Source organism: Artibeus jamaicensis, unplaced genomic scaffold, assembly GCF_021234435.1.
Source record: "Artibeus jamaicensis isolate MK-2021 breed Jamaican fruit bat unplaced genomic scaffold, CSHL_Jam_final scaffold_847, whole genome shotgun sequence".
NCBI classification, from domain to species: domain Eukaryota; kingdom Metazoa; phylum Chordata; class Mammalia; order Chiroptera; family Phyllostomidae; genus Artibeus; species Artibeus jamaicensis.
The window spans coordinates 1,541,706-1,563,409 of NW_026522057.1; the positions used below are offsets into that span (position 1 = coordinate 1,541,706).

A 21,704-nucleotide genomic window follows, 5' to 3' on the forward strand; every position below is an offset into this window, starting at 1 on the left:
CAAAGGTCAGATCATCATGTTCTGAACAAAAGTGAAAAAATAACTACATAAGCCCAATGCAGCTGAATCGACACTAAAATACCTAAAAAGACTAAGCGAAGTGAGTAGTTGGCTTGGAACCTAGAGTACAGGGTGCATCCCACACGTCCAAGGACAGAAGCTGCTGGATTTGGGTCCAGTAGTGTTCCGGCCTCTAGCAGAGCCCAGCAGGCTGGCTCCGTGCAAAGGCCATGGGCCCAGGCGCCGCTCACCAGCTGGGCGACCTGAAAGAGTCAGCTGACCTCCTGAGCTTCAGCGACTTCCTCTGAAATGGGATTAGAGATTGACGTGTATCTTTAAGGATTTTAAATGAAATCCTTTTTCATTTTGTTTATTTATTTTTACAGAGCAAGGAAGGGAGGGAGAAAGAGGGAGAGAAACATTGATGTGTGAGAGATACATTGATCAGGTTGCCTCTCTTAAGCCTCCAACTGGGGACCTGACCCACAACCCAGGCATGGGCCCTGACTGGGAATCGAACTGTTGACCTTTCACTTCACAGCTCAGCATTCTATCCACAGAGCCACGCCAGCAGGGGATGAAATCCTTTATGTAAGAAATGATCTGGCATCTCAGAAGTGCTCTCTATTTTTTAAAAAAGGTCTTTTTTTTTAAGAGAGAGAGGGGAAGGGAGGGAGAGAAACATTGATAGGTTGCCTCTTACATGCCTGGCCTGAAACCCAGGCATGTACCCCAACTGGGACTAGAACCAGTGACCTTTCAATTCATGGATTAGTGCTCAATCCACCGAGCCACACCAGCCAGGGCACAAAAAAGGTATTTTTTCTAAAGATTTTAAAAAACTTAATCCTCACCTGAGGATAATACATTTATTGGTTTCAGAGAGAGAGAGAAAATACCAATCAATCGGTCGCCTCCAGAATGCACACCAACCAACATGCGCCAACTGGGGTGGAACCCTAGGTATGTGCCCTGACCAGGAATCAAACCCATGACCTTTGGTACGTGGGAAGACGCTCTAACCAGCTGAGCCAAACTTGCCAGGGCAGTGCTCTCTATTTTTGTAGTTTATATAGATGTGAACTTTGTTGAAAGTTTTTTGCTCTGATTGCATGCTTAGCGGGGGGGCCCTGAAACATGGGATGGAGGGTGTGTCCTGGTAAACTGGAGGGATTCCAGCCAGTTGGAGCTCAGCTGACCCAGGAATGGTCTGTTCTGGGGCACCGACCACAACCAGTCTCTGGAACAAGTCCCACTGCCTTCAAGACAGTGCACCCTGTGTGGCCCGCCAGTGCACCCTCCGACTTCCACACCTTCTCACCCCTGCCCATCACTAACGAGATAAAATCCAAGCCAAGGCCCAACTCCACTTGGCCTCTGCTGTCACCGCATCTTTCTCTGTGACAGAGCCTGCCAGACACGCCACATTGTACACAAGAGTTACTTCAGTGCCTCCCGTAATTAGTCTTCTGCTATTCTCTGCTAACACTGTTTCACTTCCCCTAGACTGAACCATCCTTCAAGATAAACTGGATGCTGCCCTGGCTGGTGTGGCTTAGTGGACTCAGTGGTGCCCTGTGAATCAAATGGCTGCCAGTTCAATTCCCAGGCAGGGCACATGCCTAGGCTGTGGGCCAGGTCCCGGGCTGGCGTGTTCGGGATGTGTGAGAGGCAACTAACTGATGTACCTCTCACACACGGATGTTTTTCTCCCTCCTGTTCCCTCTCTCTAGAAATAAATAAATAAAATCTCTTTATTAAAAAAAAAAAAAAAGATAAATTTAATGCCACCCCCTTGGGGGCGGGGTGCTATGCTGCCTACACGATCCCTCCGTCCCTGATTGGCTGGGCTGGACAGTCTCTGCTTCTGTCCCTAGAACTGTGGAGCGCTAGCGGGTATAGAATGACAGGACTAAACATCGAAGATTGGGACTTAACCCCACCCTCCCAAGGTACCCGGCCCCGAGCACTGACGAAAAAGCCCTTTCTCTCCAGGCAAACTGGGCACGGGTTCCCTGGTGGACCGGCAGAGAAGAGAGGAAGACCCGTAGCCCCAGTCCGCACAGCGCCGCCCTGCGGGGGCAGCTGATCCCACAGACCGCCCAAGCTGCCTGCGATTTGCATACCCGTGGTGCACCTCGGAAACAGTTCACGGCAATCGAGTTCCAGCCCCACGGGAATCTGTCCACTATTGCAGGGCACGCTGCCTGTTAGAAACGTGCGGTCCGTTCGGACAGGAGGCAGGGAGTGCGCACCGCGCAGCCACTAACAACCGTAAGTGTTCTGGGGTTGGCTTGCTCTGGCAGGTTCCGAGCTGAAACAAGGAGAAATACTCTGGTTTCTCTTCAAATCGTATAAATCTTTCGCCTTTTACTAAAGATTTCCGTGGAGAGGAACAATTCTGAGTTTGAAGTAATTTTTGAGGTCTCGCATTTTGCGAGGCTAATTCTTATAAGTTGAAAAGCAGATATTAGCTTTCGAGGAGATTATATGACTCTTCAGAGTGCTATTAGTTGGTAGTTTTCTGGCTTCAGAGTCGAGTAGAGAAACCTAGGGGTTCTCTATCGAATGCATTTATCTCACAGGTGACAAGCACTCTATCTTGTCTCATTCTACCTGGTACCTTGTTTTTCTCTGGTGGTCTGCGTTGGGCTCTTGGTTAACAGTAAAGGGGTGGTTGCATTTACAGTCTTAAAGTTACATTCTGCCCTTTGAAGGTCATCGCGAGGCTGATGTGTCCTCCTCCCCCCCCCCCCAGTGAAAATGAGTCTGACACCCCCGATGTACACCATTTCAGAAGGCTGTGAGCACTTTATTTGAGGTCTCGGAGCTGGTGACCTCCCAGTTGTGCAGGAATCTGTAGGTCCCACTGACTCCGTTTCCCTTCAAACTTTTTACCTCCCCCACTCTCATCACCCTCGCCCGTCTGAGAGCGCTCTCCTGGATCCCCTACACTGTTCTCTTTAGACTGTTCTTCCCCCTCCCACTCCCCTGCTTCGTCCCTTCCAGTCCTCTGCCAAATTATTTTTTTAACGTTTTTATTTATCTACAGATTTTTATATTTGTTTTTTATTTTTTATTTTTCAAGATTCATTTATTTTAGAGAGAGGGAGAGAAACATTGATGTGAGAAAAAGAAAACGTGGATTGAGCGTGGGCCTGCAAACCAAAAGGTTGTATGTTCAATTCCCAGTTAAGGCATATGCCAGGGTTGCAGGCCGTGTGCCTGGGGGGGGGGGGGGGGTGCATGAGAGGCAACCACACATTGATGTTTCTCTCTCTCTCTCTCTCTTTCTCCTTCCCTTCCCCTCTGTCTAAAAATATGAGTTAATAAAATCCTCAAAAAAAAAAAAAAAAGAAAACATGGATCTGTTGGGGTCACAGGCTGGGATCGCAGAGCACAGCCCGATTCATTTTTAAATGCAAATTCGGCCTTGGCTGGTATAATTCAGTGGACTGAGCACTGGCCTGTGAGCTGAAAAGTCACCAGTTCAATTTCCAGTCAGGGCACATGCCTGGGTTGCAGACCAGGTCTCCAGTTGGGGGGTTATCACATTGATGTTTCTCTCCCTCTCTTTCTCCCCACCTTCCCCTCTAAAAGTAAATAAAATCTGTTTTTTTAAAGAATGGCACCTTGGCATATTGAATATTTTAAACTGAAGGGATTTGAGAAAACAGGAGAATCACTTTGACCTCTCCTCCCCACCACACCCCACCCTACGGGGGGAGACAGAGAAATATAATCAGATCACTGGAGAGGAATAGGAAGGGACCTTAGGAGGAGTTTGCTGAGGCTTTGCTGAAAGCCTAGGATGGGATTGGCTGAGAAGCTGAATGCCTCCAGAGTGCATGGGAAAAAGGAGTGCAGAGGCTGGCCTCCTGGCTTGCCTGCTTGCTGGCTCCCTGGTCCCCTGGCCCCGTGGCCCTCTGGCTTTCTCCCTCCAGTATGCCTGGGTGATCGTGCTGCAGCTGCCTGTGTTTCCCATTGGGTGGTATTTTAGAGGAAAAGAAACTCGGGGCACAGCCTAGGATTGGTCTGCTTGGCAGAAGGTGGCAGGGTTATTCTTCCTTGGGTGTTCTAGAAGGTACAAGCTCTGAGGCAGAAGCCTACCATTCTTCCAGAATTGTATAGCTTTTGTATCTTACGTTGTTTTAGTTTTTAAACTAACCCTATAGAAATAAGATAAAACTTACAGGGCTGGGGGGGGGGGCGCGGCTGGCTGGTGTGGCTCAGTGGATTTAGCGCTGGCCTGCGAACTAAAGGGTTGCTGGTTCGATTCCCAGTCAGGGCACATGTCTGGGTTGTGGGCCAGGTCCGCCCCTGGGGGTGCATGAGAGGCAACCACACATGGACATTTCTCTCTCTCTTTCTTCCTCCCTCACTCCCCCTCTCTCTTTAAAAAAACAAACAAACAAAAAAGCAGGGGGAAATGATAGAACTTAGGTGTTAAAGAGTTTAGCCTTAATTAACAGGCTTAAGTGATTAAAGTTGTGACTGAAGAGTGAAAGAGTTTCACCCTGGCTGATGTGGCTCAGTGGATTGAGTGCAGCCTGTGAACCAAAGGGATGCCAGTTTGATTCCCAGTCAGGGCACATGCCTGGGTTGTGGGCCAGGTCCCCGGTTGGAGGTGTGCAAGAGGCAACTTACTGATATATCTCTCACCCATCAATGTTTAAAGAAAAAAAAGAAACATAAATAAAGTCTTTAAAAGACTTTTTTAAACATAAAAAAAGTTAAAGAATTTAGTGTTAATCTATAGGTTTAAGTGACTAATGTATGTAGAAAGCTGTTATCCAAAACTGTGAAGCTTTTCAATAAAGACTCTTTTCCTTTATCACCAAAACTTTGCCTCTGGAACTTTGCTTAGAGGGCACCTGAGGGCAGCAGGACCCCACTTGCTGTTTGGGGACACCCTCACCGCACTCCCTTCTCCCTAACAACGGGTCCTGAAACCTGAGGTGAGAGGAACCATCCCCCACACCAGGAGGGAAGGCATCCTGATTTCCAAAGATAAAGGGACTCCAAACAGAACCTAACCAGTTACACTCGCCTCATACTCTTCGACCTGTCGTATTTCTCTGCAACTGTCCACTCTTCACTGAACCTAGCACACAAATACTCATGTTTAAGCTTTCTTCCAGTCTTCAGTTCCCATGCCATGTAAAACTTTAGTAAATGTATACGCTTTTACTCCTGTTAATGTCCTTGTCTGTTTAATTTCAGATCCACCCAGGGACCCGAAAAGGGGCAAAGAAAACTTTTTTCCTCTCCAACACTACCTTTTCTTTTAGCAAAAGGGATTGTGGGTGGAAAGGGGGCAGCATAATAAATCTAACTGAAACAAACCGCACAGGGTGATCTGATCATAAACCCTAATTGGCCAGGCCATGGTGGGTGGCCACGCCCTAGGCCTTTTGACTTCTTTAGTAAAAGGCTTATCTTTTCCTTGAACAAGCCCTGTCCCTGTTTCTGTGCCCTTTTAACTCTTTAGAGAATAAAACAGCATTTAAATAAGGAAAAACGTCAAACGAACACTTACAGAGCACTGTTTAAGTGACAGGCACTGAGGAAGCAGAAATTAGTAAGGCCCTACTCCAGGGATCTTTCTCAGGGAGATTCAGACCCCCAGGAAGATAAAGTGCGCAATGAATGAGAGATGTAGCATGGAGAGTCTTCAGTCACCAGAAGAGTAAATCCAGAGCCAGAGGACTAGTGCCTTCAGGACCAATGAACTCATGAAAGAAACGCTGCTATTTGCAGCCACTAGTAAATTTTGAGCACCCTGAAAGTGAAATAGATTATATTTTGTCGTGAGGGCAATGGGGACGTTAAGGGACTTAATAAAGGGGGAAGGCTGACAATCTCAGCTAAGTCTAGGTACAGTGTGAGAAATGGTTGGGGTTTGAGGGGTGGGCGCTGGAATGAAGGCGGGAAGACTAATTAGAACTCTGCAGTAATTCCTGCCACAGATAGTATTGACAGAACTGGGGCTGGAAGAGTTGAACTGGCTGTAAAAATCTGTAAAGGAGGAAAAATAATCTTTCCTCTGAGTTCTTGGCTGAGACCCCTGTAATTAAAAAAAAATGAGAAATCAAACAAGTTTATTAATGTGTATATTTCATGTACACATGGGAGATACCCAGGGAAAAATTAAGAACGCCCGAAGGTGGCTTAAAATGTCCACTTAAATACCATCTTCAGCTAAAGACAAAAGCAAGAGAAGTGCAGGGCCACCAGGGAAAACACAGTAAACAAGGGTAAGGCTTGTTAGGCAGATTTCAATGGTGCCTTCTCTCCACCCGATTCTCTTGAGTTCGTCATCCTTTTCCTGGTACAAAGAGGAAGGGAGGCGACCTTACGAATGGAGATTTCCTGTATAAATATAAATTTCCCTTACAAAAGGGTAACTTGTACTCTATTTTCAGAGCTTCTTCTGTTTCTCAAAATAGTCATCTTTAAACAATCCTTAGGCCAAAAAACGGCTTGTTTTGGCTTGGCATATTCGGCTACCCTTCTCAGATGGCAGAAGCCAGGGGAAGCAGATGTGAAGAGGAATAAGGCCAGGATGAGATCGAGGTTTCTTGGCTTGGGCACCCACGGAAATGAGCAACACCATGGGGTCAGAACTGGGGAAAGAAGAGGACGCTCAATTTGGAAATGAGTGTGAGGTTTCGTGGGGCATTTAGAAAGCGATCTCCGGAGGCAGCTCTGAAATGAAAGAAGGAACTGGAGTTGAAAAGCTATGAGATGGTTATAAGACTACCCGGAACGGGCGACAGTGCCCCGGGACTGAGTGTTGAGAGCGAGTTAAACCTACTTCGGTATTTAGCGTGGCCAGGAGGTTAGACGCAGGCCCAGACCAAGCCCACGCCCTCCCCTCCCCCTCGGCACTGCGCTAGGCGGGCAACGTCCTTGCCGCGCCTCGCTCGCCGAGCATGCTGGGAGCAGAAGCCAGCTCCGAGGCCAGAGCATGTCGGGAGATGTAGTTTGAGACAGGCCCAGAATTCCTTGCAAGACCTGGCCTTTGGTCACTTAAAGGGCAGGTCCAGAAAGCGATGATGATCCCGGGGCAGGGTGCCCCTCCGGCGGCGGCACGAGGCACCCCGGGCCGCATTCCCTCTCCGCATAGCGTGACATTTCCACGCTTCCACGATCTGCTCCACCTGAAGGGGAATGCCGGTCACCATGGAGTCCCCCAGTACCTTCACCCTGCCCCCTCATCCCGCAACCGTGGACTGCCCTCCCTCGCGCGCCTTTCCCCCATGCTGCTGAGTAGATCTGAGCTTGGATCCTCGCGTCCGCACCGGAATGAGCGGCTCCCGCCGGTTTTGCTCTTCCAGGGCGCTCAGCTCCGCCGGGGCAAGGAGGGCCAGTCTCAATTCCCGCACAATCGGGGCCGCTACTTCGGCCACAGGCCTCTCCAGCACCGCCTGTGAACACCAGCCCTGAGCCTGGGCGAACGGCGTTGGGGGGGGGGGGGGGGGGGGGGGCGGGCACCTGGCCTGCTGCCTGCTGCCCGCCGCCCACTCGCCGGGTTCCTGCGCCCGATCCTTCAGCACTCTCGGCGCGAGTTCCCTTTTGCCCCTCTCACCGCGCCCACGCGCGCCCAGCTCCGGGCCGCCAGGATGAGATCAGCTTCGTCCACGCAAAGCTTGTCACTGCGCAGCAGGGGCAGCAATGCAGACGCTGACAGCTCCAGAAAGCCACGAGTCCGAAGTGCCTCCTGTGGGTCTGAGAATGGGTCAGGGAGGAACAGAATGAGGTGTGTGGGATTGTGAGTAGGAAAATGAGGAGCTGTACCTGGCTGTGGGCCTCTATGAAGGCTATGCAACGCTCCTGCAATGGTCCCAGGCCAAAGGTTACAGCCACCTGGAGCAAAATGAGGGAGATCAAGTAAGTGAGGCCATGTTACCCAGCCCTAGGCACTGGGGACTACCTGCCTGGTCCAGCAACACCCACCTGCAGGGCCTCGCAAACCAGCTCCACATCCAGCACCTTAACCACAAACTCCAGGCATATCTAGGAACAGAAATGATTCTGAGTTGTGCTGAGGTATCCTTATTCCCAGACCCCAACTCCACCCCAGAAGCAGTGAGCAGGCTTGGAGCAGTCAGCCACCTAAGGCTCCTAGCAGTCCCAGGCCCATGGGCTCCCAGGCCAGGGGAGACAGGTAATCAATCACCAGACCCTCAGTCTTAGCAAGCCAAGTATGGCAGCCTAACTTCTAGCACACTCCCCACTAATCACACTAAATAAGAGCCGTGCAAAAATTCCACTTTCCCTTTCACTCAGGACACTTACCTTTCTCTACTTGTCCTCTCTCCTGACTTAAAGACACTGGAAAACACAACTAGAAACTTGAGTTTCATCCATGGCGGTTTCCTCTTATCCCCATACCCAGAAAAGCACTGGGTCATGCCAGTTACACTTCCCTCAAAGCTAGGAAGCGCTTCACTGGGCTTCTGCTGCCACCCCCATTCCTATAAGACTGGTGGATCTTTCCCATCCCCGTCCCGTCTCCCCTTAGCGTCCAAATCCTCACTCCCTTCATGGGAACTTCCAATGAATCTCCACACTATCCTCTGCGTAGAAGAAGCCCAAATTTTGAAGGTCCTGCATGAACCAGGCCCTGGCACCCTCTCCAATCTCATCGCCTCCTCTCACACTCTTAGTCCAGCCACACTGAAAGTCTCACCAGCTCCTTTTGTGCCTCTGTGACTAGAATGCCATCTTTCCACTTCCCCTCTTAACAAACTCCTACCCATTCTACCTGACCCAACACAAATGTTTCCTTCTCCAGGAAGCCTTGCTCTCCTCTCTCCCTGGTGGTGAGACTAGAGAGAGAGGGCCTCTGTACAGTCGCAGCACCATTTACCCTCATCTGTCACACTTCTTATGTCACTGGGTTAAGGAAGGTCAATCTGGAGACTGAAGACACCATGTAGCCCGGCCCCCTGCACAGGAGAGTTTTCCCGTGTCTATCTCTTGTGAAGAATGAGGATCAAGGCTGACTTATCTTGGTGTCTACAGCACCATCCACAAACATGCCATACGCCCCCACAGCACACACAAGCCTGCATGTATCCTTCTGCACACAGGCACACACAAATGCCTATTTACACAGAGATATCTGTACTTCTCCTTGGATTGGTGCATGTTCTTCTCCAGGACAGAATGAGTGTGAGGCAGGGTACGAACTGAGCCCATAAGAGGCAAGGGAAATGGAGGAACCGAGGCAGGGACCTGCCACACAAACCCACCTCTCTCAGTTCTTCCAGCCCATACTCCACAGCTGCTGTCAGCACTTCCAGCACCTGCAAAGTAGGTGGTTGGAGTGGGAGTTTTCCCCGCCCCTCCACCCACCCTTTCCCTCTCACATCCCTGCCCAATGGACTTACAGAATGGCGGTGCAGCTTGACAGTGTTGGTGTACAAGAACTCCAGCACTGCCAGGAAGGCCTCAGCTGGTACGGTGCTTAGCACCACGGGGCTAGGCACCCCAGGACTGGGCTCTGGGCCCAGAAGTCGTTGAAAAAAATTGCACCTACAGGCCAACAAGCATCGGTGGGCAAACACCTCCTGCCGTTCTTGGCCGACCACAAAGCGAACATCACTGTGGGAGAGAAGGGCAGAGAGCCAGGGAGAAGCCAGAGTCCAGGGTGCAACTCTACACTTTGCATTTGCCCATTCCGGGCCTTTGTTTCCTTGTTTGTCATATAAGAGACAAGGCTTAGTCCTTCCTGCCAAAGGTCGGGGACATGCAAGCCTAGGTTGTAGTCCTAGCTCCATTCTATAGTACCGAGGGCAAGTGACTTTCTGCCTTTGAATCTCAGGTCTCTCCCCCATGAAACTGGGTGGTAATCCCAAACTCGTAAGTCTCGGAGAAAGTGGCTATGCCTGATCACTGAGGGCGCACCAGGGCGGATGCAAGATCAATCCTACACACCCCTCTCCCCCCCAGCATGAGTCCTGGGGGAGGGAAGTTCTTCTTGGCTCCTCCTCCACAGACTGCAAACTCAGCTTTTTCAGTCCCAGGCAGGAGAGGGTGGGAGGATGGGGGTATCGAGTGCATTGGCTGCAGACAGACGTGGCAGTATTGCACCATCAAGAGGCCAGACCACATTTTCCATCTGCGTGATCACTTCCGGCCCTAGCCTCTAGGCCTCTGATAACGCAGTGAGTGGGAGGCAGGAGACGAAGCTTGAGTTTCTGGAGCCTCCTAGTCCCTGAGCCAAGGCCTGGGGTTTCCGCTATTCAGACCAGACTGCCATCCCCGAATGCAGCAGGGTCACGGGAATGACCCTGGGAAGCAGCAGGGTCACGGGTGTCATCAGCCCTGGCAGAGGAGCCCAGCTCCGAGCCAGTGAGGATGGAAGGCTGCATTCCAGTTCTCCCTTCCAGTCCTGTCCCCATACTCTACCCTGTTTTCAGACACCACTTGCATCCTAGGCAGACAGCAAGCCCCAGGCAGACAGCAAGCCCCAGGCGCACCCTCGCACTGCCTCCATCCCCTCTGAGGCTGGCTCAGCCCCTTAAGCGGGCTAGGGATTCCTCTTCTGAATCCCCAGTTCCCAGAGCAGGGTCATGTTCCTCTGGCTCCCCAGGGCGGGACTCAAGTTACATCCCATCTCTCAGGACCCAGGGGGCAGAGGGCTCTTCTCGGCCAGGAGCCCAAGATCCAAAAATAGGAAAGCCTTTGCCCGAGGTCACACAGTCACTGGACTGCAGCCCCTGCTGGCCCTCAACCTCTGGCTCTTAGGATGTCACAGATCTGAGTTCAGCAAGGTCAAGTCCTAGTTCCCCGCCTCTTCCGTACCCAGGGCTTCCTCAATCATGGGGTCAGCTATCGAAAACCCACAGTCAGCGCCAACCCCCTCACCTGTATAGGCGGTTGTTGACGAGGCTTCGGAGTGCTGTGGAAAAGGGCTCAGCCTCCCCATGTACAACCAGTCCGGGGGTCTCCATGGATGGGTTGGGTCAGGGGAGTAGGTGGGTGGAATAGCCTACTAGGCCTGTGATCGTTGGTACGTGGAAGGAGGCAGATGGGAAGGAGCAGGAGGAGGCCAAGCCAGGCCTTACAGCTGGCAAGGAGACTGGCAAGGCCTGAGAGGGAGGGGCAGGAGCTTGGGAAGCCTGTTCGTTGTGAAGCTGTTTAGGGATGGGGCAGGAGACTCCCAGGTTCCTGAAGAAGGCATTAGAGGCTGATGGAGGAGCTCAGGGGCTGGGCTTGGGAACGGGGCCACAGGGAGGGGGCCACAGGGAGGGGACCGAGAAAGGCTGAGGTGGAGCTGACTAGACAGGGAGGAGAGGCTAGCTGCAAATGAGGCCCCAGCTGGGAGCCTGCCCAGGCATCACTAGGGTGGGAAGCCTGTGGGTTTCCAAGGAAACTGGAGTCTGGCCTGAGGAGGCCACGCCCAACTCCCACAGGCCTAGGGAAAACTTCAGACCTCAGAAGGGGCCTAAGCAGAGTGGAAGGGTTTCAGTACCCTGGCCTTTGCCTCTCCTGGGCTCAGAGTTCAAACTCCCTGCTCCTCCCATTTCTCCACCCACATGCACACAGGGTTAGGATCAGGTTAGCCAGGTCTGGGAAAACCCCCTCCACAAGGGAGGGGACCAGGAAAGGAGTGCTCACCCAGCAACCCGTGACAACTTCACAACACAGGCCAGAGGCCCTTGCCCAGGGAAAGCCCTGGGCAGTTTTCAGGGCCCAGACAGAGCTTATTTGGGAGGGGACAGTCCTGTGTCTCCCAGAGAGGGGTCAGGTGAGGAGGTGTCATGCTCTGACAAAGGAGTCATAGCCACTGGAATTCCCGAAATGCAACACAAGAGGTGGCAGGCTGCGGAGAAGCCTCAGAGTTCTTGGGTCAGCAGGAGTCAGGAGCCCGGAAGCCCAGTTGAGTGCAGTGCAGCCCCTCCACCCCGCCCTCCCTGGTGCAGAGGGAGCCTTGAGTTCAGGAAATCAGCCAAGCTCCACCCTAGCTGCACCGGGAGCGGAAATGTTTGCTCTTGTTTAGACGGAAGGAAGGAGAGCCGATAGAGTCATGGAGAGTCCCGATGCGCTGCTTCTTGTGGGCCCAGATCCTGATTCCAGAGCAGCCGCCCCCACAGCCTCAACATCTCCCCATCTCTCAGGCCTCACACTTACACTCAAGTGAAGAGTGAGGAGCCCTTCTCATGGGGAGAAATGGACAGTGGCTTAAAAACACTGGGGTAGGGATACCTTTCTGATCAGAGCCCGCTCTATGTTGCTGCCTCAGTTGTCCTTGTCATGGTAGATTGTTCCTGGGCTCCAAGCCTCTGTTGTCCCCCCCCTCCCCCATGACTCAGGCACCCTGTACTCAGCACGTGTTCCCCTTACGGGGAGGTTAACACTCCCATGTTAAGCCAGAGGCAGGACCAAGGGAGGGGACTAGGGAGGGAGGAGTGTTTGCCTGGCAACCCATGGCAACTCCACAACACAGGCCAGGGGCCCTTATTTTCCCACCTGCGGGTCAGGCCAGCCAGGCTGCAGGTGACTCAGGGTGCCTGCGGGAGTTTCAGGAGAAGGCAGCCATCCCAGAACTGACTGTGGAGGTAGGGCCAGAGCCCAAGTGCAAAGGGTGGAAGGAGCTTCCTGAGTCATCTGCCTCCAGCCTCAGCCAGCTATGGGGAGAAATTTGTGCCCACCAACGCAAGCACAGGTAGGGGTGTAAGGTGCTGGCTTTCAGTACACAAAGGGCAAGAAGGACCTGTGGGGTTGGAGTTGGGTCTGCCTGTCCCTCCTCTGGTTAGGGATTGCCAGCACCGTTGTTTAAACTGAAGCACAAGGCAGTCTACCCTTCTGCTGGCAGTCAGGTAAAAGGGAGAAAAGGAGCTTAATTAGCTAATCTCTACAGTGCCCAGGGAAAAGCGGAGCTCAGGGTGCAGGGACTAGCCCAAGAAGACAGTCCAAGTAGCATCTCTTCCCTTGCTTGTATCCTGAACAGCCCTTAACCCCCTAAGCACCTGGGACTCCACTCAGCCCCGGACTGTTTGATTTACCCGTCTCAAAAACACAGGTAAGAAGGGGTTAGCAGAGAAAAACCCTTGTTACTGAGTAAGCAACTGGGTGGTACTCAAAGATGGCAAGTGAAAGCCGCCCAATCCAATTGTGGGTCCTCAGCCAGCAGGTTGATGGCTGGCCGGCCTGTGCCCCTAGGACGCCAGGAGGAGGAGGCAGCCAAAGACCTCGGGTTGAAACTGTCATTGGTGAGGGCTCCAGGCCACATGCCCAGCATTGATGAGGCTCGACCAGCCGGTCTGGGCCCAGCCTCCCGCCGTGGCTCCGTGCTTGGTCTGGCCACCTCCTTTTCCCGCCGCAACTCACTGGCTGGACCAGGCATGGGTCCTGGGGGTAGGCGACCATCCTTGGGCCCAGTGCCTCCTTTAGGCTCACGGGTCAGCTTCTTGGGGTTGCCCCTGGCCCTTCCCCGGAGGATGGCCCCCTCCTACCGCACTGAGCCAGCGCCTGGGGAGCGCTGGGAGGCCGCTCAAGCACAACGTGCCCTGGAGGAAGCGCTGGCCGCGGGACTGAGAGACAAATGCTACTCTGGTACCAAGGGCGGGCTGCTGGCTCGTGAGCTGTGCGAACTGGTGCACATCCGCCTGAAAGAGCTCAGCCCGCCGCGCTACAAGCTGGTGTGCAACGTCGTGCTGGGGCAGCACACCGGCCAGGATGTGCGTGTGGTCAGCCGCGCGCTCTGGGATGCAGCACATGATGGCCTGGCCTCTGCCACCTTCACCAACGCCTCGCTCTTTGCAGTGGCCACGGTCCACGGGCTCTACTACGAGTGAGGAAGCATCAAGTTCTGCAAAATGGTTTATTATCCCAGGAGGAGGCCCTCCCAAGGGCACACATCCCAATAAATAAATGTCTATCAATAAATAAAAGTGGTCCATAAATAATGCCCCCTAGCAGAGGGCTAAGGCTCAGGCTTTCCTAGAGGAGGGGTAGGAGGCAGCTGTGACAGGCAGCCTCCAACCCCAGTAAAGCTGGTCCCTGATTCCCTGGGGGATTAGGCCCAGAGCCCCCAATTTGGCACCAAAGGGACAGGGAGGGCCACACAGGCAAGACCCTCTGGCCTTTACAGGCACAGACCTCAGGCCTGAGAGCTTGGGTCACAGCCTGCTCTGCAGACTTGGGCCTAGGCTGAGCAGCGGTCCCGGAGCAGGTGCAGAGTATAGCGGAGCCGCTGCCGAAGGTCAAGGGAACAACCCAGCTGCTGAAGGTGGGATGCGAGGTAAGTGCAAGCGCTCCGATTGCGGGCCACAAAAGTCACAAGGAGGGGCTCCCAGCCACTCAGGATTAGCTTGGTGTGGTCTCCATAGAAGTTCACCTGTGCACAGGAAGGTGCCACTGATAAGGGCACAGGCCCCAGGTCCAATTTCCTCCCCCAATCCTGGGCTTCTCAGGCCACCCCCCCCCAACTCCAGGAGGAGGTCTTACCTGGACAGTGCCATCACTAAACAGCATGAGTAGGGCCTGGTCAGTCTTGACCCACTGCAGTAAAAGTGGGGGGACAGGTACCTCCACTTCTTCCACACTGGGCAGGTCTCCACCCTGGGAGCAGGGACAAGTCACTTGTCTGACATGTGTCAGGACCCTCCTATTGACATCGCCCATAGAGGTTCAGCCTTCAGCTTTGCTCCCCTCCACCAAGGGGAATAGGAAGGGACTAGGGTGTGTTAGTGCTCAGGGTGCCCCGCCCTAGCCCGCACACCTTCATGAGGCGCTGCTCCATGTAGGAGGCGAAATACCGCAAGACACTCAACTGAGGCTTCAGGGCGTGAGGCACAGCACCCACAGAGAAGGAGACGTGCTTTGCACTGGTGGGGTTGTAATGCACGGTCCTGGAGGAGAGCAGATGGCGGTCAGAAGGAGCCCCGCACAGATGCCCCTCCCCTAGGAGACCCCGAGTCCCCGAGCCCAGGAGCGCATACTAAGATGGATCCCCATTAGATCCCCATTAGGTACAATGGCCTGGACGCAAGGCACCCCATAACAGCACTTACTTTCTATTGGCCGACAGGGCCATGTGTGTGCCATTGTTGAAGAGCACAGCCACTCGGCGGCTGGACAGCTGATACCCAAAGCCAAACTTGTTTGAGTAGTCAACCCACTTGCTGACCCACACCAGAGGCTCTGGCTGCGCCAGGGGAGCTGGGTTCTGTTCCGCTGCCGTAGGAGAGGCAACAGTAAGGACCTGTCCCTGGTCTCCCAGCCAAAGAATTCCCACCACTATTCACTGCCAGACCTCAACCTTACCTGGGGGCATGAAGGCCAGGCAGTTTCTCAGGGCACAGAGGGCTGACTCCACCACGGTGGCCACAGTCAGACCTTCTTCAAACCCTAAAGGGAATGGGCTACTCAGAACCAGGCACTAGTCCCCTAGGACCCAGGCCATGTCCTTCTTCCCCTCCTTCCCTCTGGTCCCTGGTCTGAGCCCCAGCAACCTCTGGCACCTCTCATATTCCTGGCTGCTCACCATCTCCGCTACTCGCCAGGGTCCCACGGGGTGAGCTGTCTTCAGGTGCTGTCTCTACCAGGCTGAGGGGGGCTGGACTGGAAGCTGCTGGAGCCTGGATGGTTGGGTAGGGCAAGAGAGTGAGACAGGCCCCGACATCCAAATCCTTGAGAGCCCATGGCCCAGCCCTGCCCAGGCACCCAGGGCACCCCAGGTCACCCCAGGTCACCCCTGCCTGGCTAATGAGACACAGCCAATTAGGCTGCCACAGGGCTAGATGCTTCACCAGCCTCTTTTATCCCGAGCTTCCCACAGCTGCTAGGATGGGGGTGAGTCAGGGGAACACCACTTGCATGAGCACCTCACCTCAGGCCTGGCATCCTGAGGGCCGACGGACATCCGAGTGAGGCCACTCACCAAACAGGAAACCTCATCCCGCTCCTCGGGTTGGTTTTTACCTGGATCGGGGCAGATATAACCCTCAGAATCCTGCTTCCCGCAGGGAAGATACAGATTGGCTTACGTTAAGTGCCTGTGCAACACACACTCTCCCCAGGGGCTCACAGGCACTCACACTCACACCTCCACAAGGTATGTGTATGTAACAAGCCCCCCCGCCACCGCTCTGTACCCTCAAAACCACCGGTCTCCCAAACTCACTTTTGTTCTTCTTCCTGCCAAAGAGGCTCTTGGTGACTTTGACAAACAGAATCCTGGCTGGGTTATGGGGTGTCAGGTCTGGGACTGTCACACAGCTGTTGACAGGGAGCCGGTCGGGGGTGTATCCCTGAGGAGTAGAGCCATGTGAGCAGAAGAGAGGCGCCAGGGGGTCCCCCACCGGCCCCCATTCAATCCCCTGGGGATGTGCAAAGGGGACTCAGGTGTCTGGTAAACCACAGACCTTGGTAAAGAAGTCATGGCGCAGGATCTGGTCAATTGAGGGGCGGTCCTGGGGCGAGGCTCGAAGGATGGCTGCCAGGAGCTGCCGGGCAGGCAGCGAGAGGCTGGCAGGGAGCGTGTAGTGAACCTGCTTGATGCAGCGGTATGTCTCCTTAAGGTCGACAGTCTCAAAGGGGGGGCTCCCACACAGCAGCGTGTACCTGCGGGGCAGAGAACAGGGCTCAGTAATAAAGGGGAAGGTGTGCCCCACCCATGCATGCATCTGCGTGCAGATGACCTGGGACTCACATGACACAGCCCAGGGACCACACATCTGCTTCTGGGCCATGGCCCTGCCTCTGCAGCACCTCTGGAGCCACATAGTTAGGGGTGCCACAGATGGTCCTGAAAAGAGATAGAGAGAAGGGGAGGTTCAGACCCAGCCCAGCTAGCACCCCCCATCCCTGCCCCCACTGTAAGTCCAGACAAAGCAGCTGCCTGTCACCAAAGGCCAGAGAACTCCTGCTTGTCCTGGGACAATGGACGCTGGGGATGGCAGCTGAGTCCCCACCCACCAGCCTGGCCCAGCTGCTCAGCTGCTCTGTAGGACAGGGAGAGGCCCTGGCCCCCAACACAGACTCCTCCTCCAGGAGGGCTCGCCACTGATCCCTTCCTCCACTCCCGTCTGCCAGACACCCATACAGGCCGCCACCTCCTATGGTCTGTGCCACATACACACTCTAACACCAGCTGTCGCTCCCCCATAAACACTTGTCTGCCACACATGCTATCTGTGTCACTCATACCCAGTCACAGCCACAGCAGGGTCTTCTTACACACTCAGGGTGTCATGTCCTGCCATTCCCAACTCTTGGTCTGTCTCACACACACAGTGCTTATGTCACCTTCCCCCATGCACACACAAGACCCATCGTTGGCCTCCAAGAACCCTTAGTAGACCCCCACCTGTCTCAAGGACTCAGACACCCTTGGGACCGGCAGCCTCTCCACCAGTCCCCATGACTCGGGCTACCACCTCCACCTTCACACACAAACAGCCCATCATTCCCTCCCTATCCATCACAGACACGGGCAGACATTGCACTTCCCACATACTGTCTGCCGGCGCGTCATGTGAGTCTCACACGGACTGTGGCCAACCCCCGCCCCACCCCCGCCTTAAACACTCACTTCTTCCTACGCTCTGGGGGCTCCAACCGAGCAGCCAGCCCAAAATCCCCCATCTTCAGTTCCATGTTCTCAGTGATAAAGAAATTTCCTAGACCGGGGCGGAGAGGTGCGTCAGACTCCTTCCTCTCTGCATCCCCACCTCCACCCCCACCCCCACCCCCACATGCAGGCCCAGAAGTCTCACCCAGCTTGAGATCTCGGTGCAAGATGCCTCGCTGGTGCAAGTATTTGAGTCCCGAAAGGATCTGTCGCAGGTAATAGCGCACCTCCGGCTCCAACAGGGTGTGCCGGGCCTTCCAGATGTGGGCGAGAGACTATGGAGAGCCACCGTCTCAGTCCCTCGTCCGCCCTCCCTGGCCTTCCCGCCATCTGGGCTGGACGAGGACGAGGCAGGATCTCCAGCTTTGGACCTTAAGGCCCCTTTACCCTCACTCGGCATCACCACTCCTCACCTTTCGGCTGCAGAGCTCCAAGAAAATGTATATGTTGTCAGCATCCTCAAAGTGGTGCGAAAAACGCACGATGTGGCGGTGCTGCAGGCCTCGGTGCAGCTCAATCTCATTTAGGATCTGCAATAGGGGTTTGGGGTTGTCATCTTTCAAGGGCTCCCTCGCCACAGTCCCCAAGCCACCCCTTGTCCGCTGGGCCTGGGCCCGGGCCCACCTTCTCGCGCTGATGCGGCTTGGTGATGCGGCTCTGCGAGATGACTTTGACCGCGTAGGCGTTGCCGGTCTCTGTGTCAGTGGCTTCGTAGCAACGGGCAAAACCCCCCTATGAGGAGGGGGCATCAGGCGTGGTGCTCCAAGGGAGGCCGGATCTGGCCCGCAGAGGTCTCAAGCGCCCCCATCACACCAGCGCGGGCAAAGAGGATGGCGCGGGCCCCGCTTCACCCTCGCTAACACCAACCACCCCCGCTCACCTTGCCCAACAGGCGGCCTTTGAAGTAGGTGCGGCCGCTGCCTGGGTCCGTGATGAGGCGCCCGGGGTCCGGTGCCGGCGGCCCGGCCAGCGTCTCCAGTTCAAGTCCTGGCATGGCACTAGGAGGCGGCCCGGGCCCGGCTGGGGGCGCGGGCGGAGCGTCCGCACGCTGGAAGGGGCGCGGGGACGGTACGCCAGCCTCGGGCTCCATGCGGACTGTGCGTCGCAGCGCGGGCCCGGCTTGTTCTCGGTTCCGCCCGGCCGGGGAGGTACGTGGCGCTGCCTGGATTTGCTACGCTGAGTTTGCGCCTGAGGGAGCCGGAGTTTTTATCAATGAACGCCTGCCCCCTCCCCGGCGTCTCATCAGGAGAGCCCGCCCTCTTCCTGGCGGCGAGTCACCGAGAAGCCACCGCCCTCCCCATGCCTTACGTCATCATGAAGCTCCTCCTCCCACCCAATCCACCTGGAGCCCCAGCCTTCTGCTCACTCCTTAAACACGCAGCCATACTGCTAGTCACCACGCCGAGTCCACTGTGCTGTAGGGGCCTCCGAGGCTCCGTCCCCATCCACCCGCCCTGGTCACTGGGGGACCATTTCTTTTCCAATCCTTTGGGGTTTATGCCGAAGTCCCAGTGGGTTCTGGGCATCTGGGGAGTTTCCCCGGCAACTAGGTGGACCAGAGTTCCAGCCGGGAGGGCAGAGAGGCAAGGGCGGCGATTACTTTCACCCGGGCGCGTCGCCAATACTCCCCTTTCGAGAGCTTGAGTTCCAGGCCAGAGCCTCCAGACCCAGCTCGATGCTGCCCTCTTTAGGGCCTGGGAGAAATTGCGCACTTCGGAGTTGAACCGGGCTTGCGCAGGGGGCGGAGGAACAGAGCCGCGCCCGAGGCCACCCTGCTGAGTTTGAGGGTCAAACAGAGCCTGGCTTTCGAGGTTTTTACCATGACTCGGGCCACATTTTCCGCTACCCACTTTCACACTCGAGGGGCAGGTTGAGGGTTCCGGCGAGGTCCCTTTCCCTGAAAATACCCCCTGCCCTGAATCAGCAGCCTGGACAGAAGGTGAAGAATAGGAATTGGATGTTCTCAGACTAGCAATGGAGAATTGAGCAAGCGGTCTAGGGCCCATCTGGACCTCTCGAACCCTGGTCCATGCCCACCCTTCCCCGGGCCAGAGACAGAGAAGTGGGGTCCTAACTCCTCTGAGTGTCTTAAGCCCGAGGGTTACACACCTCCTCCTAGCTTTGTCCCGCTCACCTTTCTGCCTTCACTCTATGATGCAATCAATTACTAAGCCATTCGGTTCTCAAAGATTTATTGAGAGCACCTGCTAAGTGCCTAGCACAGTGTGAATAAGACTGGTCAAGCCCTGGTCCAGCAGACAGCACCGGCCGGATTCCCAGTCAGGGCACATGCCTGAGTTGCGGGCCAGGTCCCCAGCAGGGGACGCACCAGAGGCAACAGATGATAATTTCTCTCCCACATGCATGTTTCTCCCTCTCTTCCTCCCTCCATTCCTCAGTCTCTAAAAATAAATAAAATAAAAAATTTTTTGAAGATTGGCCAAGGTTAGTCCTCCTTTAATTTACAATCTTCTTGATGGAAATATACAACAGACAGATATATAAATAAGGTAATTGTAGGCTGTGAAAAGTGTTATTTTCACAGGAAAACAAGTTTATTTACATGGATAATTTATATATATACATGGGAGGGACCCAGGGAAAAATGAACAATTCTCCTGTGTGGCTTAGAATTCAGGTTTAAACATCATCTTAAGGAAAAGGGAAGGAGAACGTAAGCCCCTTAGGGTAGAGTAAGTGATTTCTAGGAAAAATGAGTGGGCCCAAAGGAGAATGGATGGGAGATAGCTTGTGACAGAGGAGTTTGTCTAGATGTGATAAGATTTTTCTGTCTCCTGTGATATGCGATGACGCTCCCAGGAGGCAGATTTATGACAGTGGAGTTCCTTTTGGAGGATCTGTCTTTAGGCAGACAAGGGAAACTCAAGAAAAGCCTCTTTCTGCAGTTGCTGTTTTTCAAGAGCCTACAGCTCTTGAAACATGTCAAAAAAGGGCATATTGGGGGTGTTCTATTATTCAGGCACATTCTGTTACCCTTCACTGCCGCCTCCCCCTGGGAGGTTAACAAGGTTCCTGAGTCCTCTCTGGGAGCCAAGACAGCAGGAGGAGGTCCTCCTAGATGCGGTAACCGAAGGGCCTGGCAGTCTGCTCTGCCCCTGCCTTCAGTGTGACACAGGCTACCATTAATGGACTGTACGCTCCTGCCGTGCACTAGGGCTGAGCATTTATCTCACTGACTGCTCACAGTAGCCTTATGATGTGGGTGTGATTATTATCTTTACTTCACAGATGAGGAAACTGACTCGACTATGTGCCATTCGCTGAGTTTTCTAGGGGTTACTGGTTCTCTGTCCTTGCATCCGTCCTCCTACAGCACTCTGTGTATCCACGTCTCTCTTACTAATGCTCTTTCTTCTCCCCATGGGACTCACAGCCCCTGTCCCTGCTGAGGTTTTACTGAGCTCTCTGTACCTCCATCCCCCAGAGGGTGCTGTCAGGCCCGCTGCTCCTAGTGAGCACATGTCCACACTCCTGGCTCACTTGGCAGCTCAGAATCAAGAATCTCTTCATAATGTCAGGTTGAGGAAGCCAAGGGAATCTTTCAAGAATGAGAGATGCAAGCCCTGGCAGGGTAACTCAGTTGGTGAGAGTGCCCTCCTGATATGTCGAGGTTATAAGTTCGATCCCCAGTCAGGGCACATGTAAGAATCAACCAATGAATGCTTAACTAAGTGGAACAACAAAAACTAATGTTTCCCTCTCTCTCAAATCAATACAAAAAAATTCTTTTTTTCCCCTGACTGGTGTGGCTCAGTGGATTGAACGACAGCCTGTGAACCAAAAGGTTGCAGGTTTGATTCTTAGTCAGGGCACATGCTTGGATTGTGAGCCAATTCCCCAGTTGGGGGCCAGCGAGAGGCAACCTAATGATGTATCTCTCACACATTAATGTTTCTCTTATCTTCCTCCCTTTCCCTCTCTCTAAATAAATAAAATGTTTTAATTTTTGTTGTTGTTGTTGTTTAAAGAATAAGAGATGCCAAGTAAGGCTAGGACTCAGGAAGGGCTATTGGACTCAGCAATAGAGACCTTGGTAGGTGCCGAGGTGGACGTGCTAACGCCGTACCAGAGAGAAGGGAGATGCTTATAGCCT

At 54.0% G+C, this 21,704-nt stretch overlaps 3 protein-coding genes and 1 non-coding gene across 11 annotated transcripts; 2 read left to right on the forward strand and 2 right to left on the reverse strand.

Moving 5' to 3' along the window:
* Positions 1 to 2,329: 2,329 nt before the first annotated feature.
* On the forward strand, positions 2,330 to 2,443 carry LOC119052531 (U5 spliceosomal RNA). Its single transcript, XR_005083129.2, has one exon. It is a non-coding gene; the product is annotated as a U5 spliceosomal RNA (small nuclear RNA).
* Positions 2,444 to 6,084: 3,641 nt separating this feature from the next.
* Positions 6,085 to 11,621, reverse strand: BTBD19 (BTB domain containing 19). 5 transcript variants are annotated; one of them, XM_053660565.1, is made up of 8 exons: positions 10,879 to 11,621; positions 9,399 to 9,612; positions 9,261 to 9,314; positions 7,960 to 8,019; positions 7,801 to 7,869; positions 7,592 to 7,723; positions 7,305 to 7,430; positions 6,085 to 6,708 (listed from the first exon to the last, which is right to left on the reverse strand). In XM_053660565.1, exons 1-8 carry the CDS (start codon positions 10,962 to 10,964, stop codon positions 6,394 to 6,396), a joined length of 1,056 nt encoding a protein of 351 aa, XP_053516540.1. In that variant the 5' UTR covers positions 10,965 to 11,621; the 3' UTR covers positions 6,085 to 6,393. The 5 variants fall into 5 exon arrangements, with proteins under 5 accessions (XP_053516540.1, XP_053516539.1, XP_053516541.1 ...); XM_053660566.1 differs by lacking the exon at positions 9,261 to 9,314 and adding an exon at positions 9,121 to 9,243 and having other exon boundaries at positions 6,619 to 7,163; XM_037149511.2 differs by having other exon boundaries at positions 6,619 to 7,163.
* On the forward strand, positions 11,620 to 13,811 carry DYNLT4 (dynein light chain Tctex-type 4). Of its 4 annotated transcripts, none has more exons than XM_037149513.2 (3): positions 11,620 to 12,209; positions 12,965 to 13,036; positions 13,141 to 13,811. In XM_037149513.2, the coding sequence occupies exon 3, from the start codon at positions 13,152 to 13,154 to the stop codon at positions 13,809 to 13,811; it is 660 nt and encodes a 219-aa protein (XP_037005408.2). In that variant the 5' UTR covers positions 11,620 to 12,209; positions 12,965 to 13,036; positions 13,141 to 13,151. The 4 variants fall into 4 exon arrangements, with proteins under 4 accessions (XP_037005408.2, XP_037005410.2, XP_037005409.2 ...); XM_037149515.2 differs by having other exon boundaries at positions 13,177 to 13,811; XM_037149514.2 differs by having other exon boundaries at positions 11,620 to 12,679; positions 12,965 to 13,811.
* Positions 13,812 to 13,823: 12 nt separating this feature from the next.
* Positions 13,824 to 18,781, reverse strand: PLK3 (polo like kinase 3). The gene is made up of 15 exons (XM_037149508.2): positions 18,471 to 18,781; positions 18,215 to 18,322; positions 18,004 to 18,120; positions 17,736 to 17,865; positions 17,552 to 17,639; positions 16,670 to 16,765; positions 16,383 to 16,581; positions 16,142 to 16,268; positions 15,848 to 15,939; positions 15,503 to 15,596; positions 15,283 to 15,366; positions 15,030 to 15,192; positions 14,738 to 14,867; positions 14,464 to 14,577; positions 13,824 to 14,353 (listed from the first exon to the last, which is right to left on the reverse strand). Exons 1-15 carry the CDS (start codon positions 18,678 to 18,680, stop codon positions 14,162 to 14,164), a joined length of 1,944 nt encoding a protein of 647 aa, XP_037005403.2. The 5' UTR covers positions 18,681 to 18,781; the 3' UTR covers positions 13,824 to 14,161.
* Between the last annotated feature and the right edge of the window lie 2,923 nt (positions 18,782 to 21,704).

Coding starts and splice junctions, on each gene's coding strand:
- BTBD19 (XM_053660564.1), bottom strand. CDS start 9,845: ATGGGGGAGAGACCTGAGATTCAAAGGCAGAAAGTCACTTGCCCTCGG. Junction 7,724..7,800: donor TCATAGAGGCCCACAGCCAG/GTACAGCTCCTC, acceptor TCAGACCCACAG/GAGGCACTTCGGACTCGTGG. Junction 7,431..7,591: donor GCTGGGCGCGCGTGGGCGCG/GTGAGAGGGGCA, acceptor TGGTGTTCACAG/GCGGTGCTGGAGAGGCCTGT.
- DYNLT4 (XM_037149514.2), top strand. CDS start 13,152: ATGGCTGGCCGGCCTGTGCCCCTAGGACGCCAGGAGGAGGAGGCAGCC.
- PLK3 (XM_037149508.2), bottom strand. CDS start 18,680: ATGGAGCCCGAGGCTGGCGTACCGTCCCCGCGCCCCTTCCAGCGTGCG. Junction 16,269..16,382: donor GCCATGACTTCTTTACCAAG/GTCTGTGGTTTA, acceptor TCTACTCCTCAG/GGATACACCCCCGACCGGCT. Junction 15,597..15,847: donor CTCAGGATGCCAGGCCTGAG/GTGAGGTGCTCA, acceptor CCAACCATCCAG/GCTCCAGCAGCTTCCAGTCC.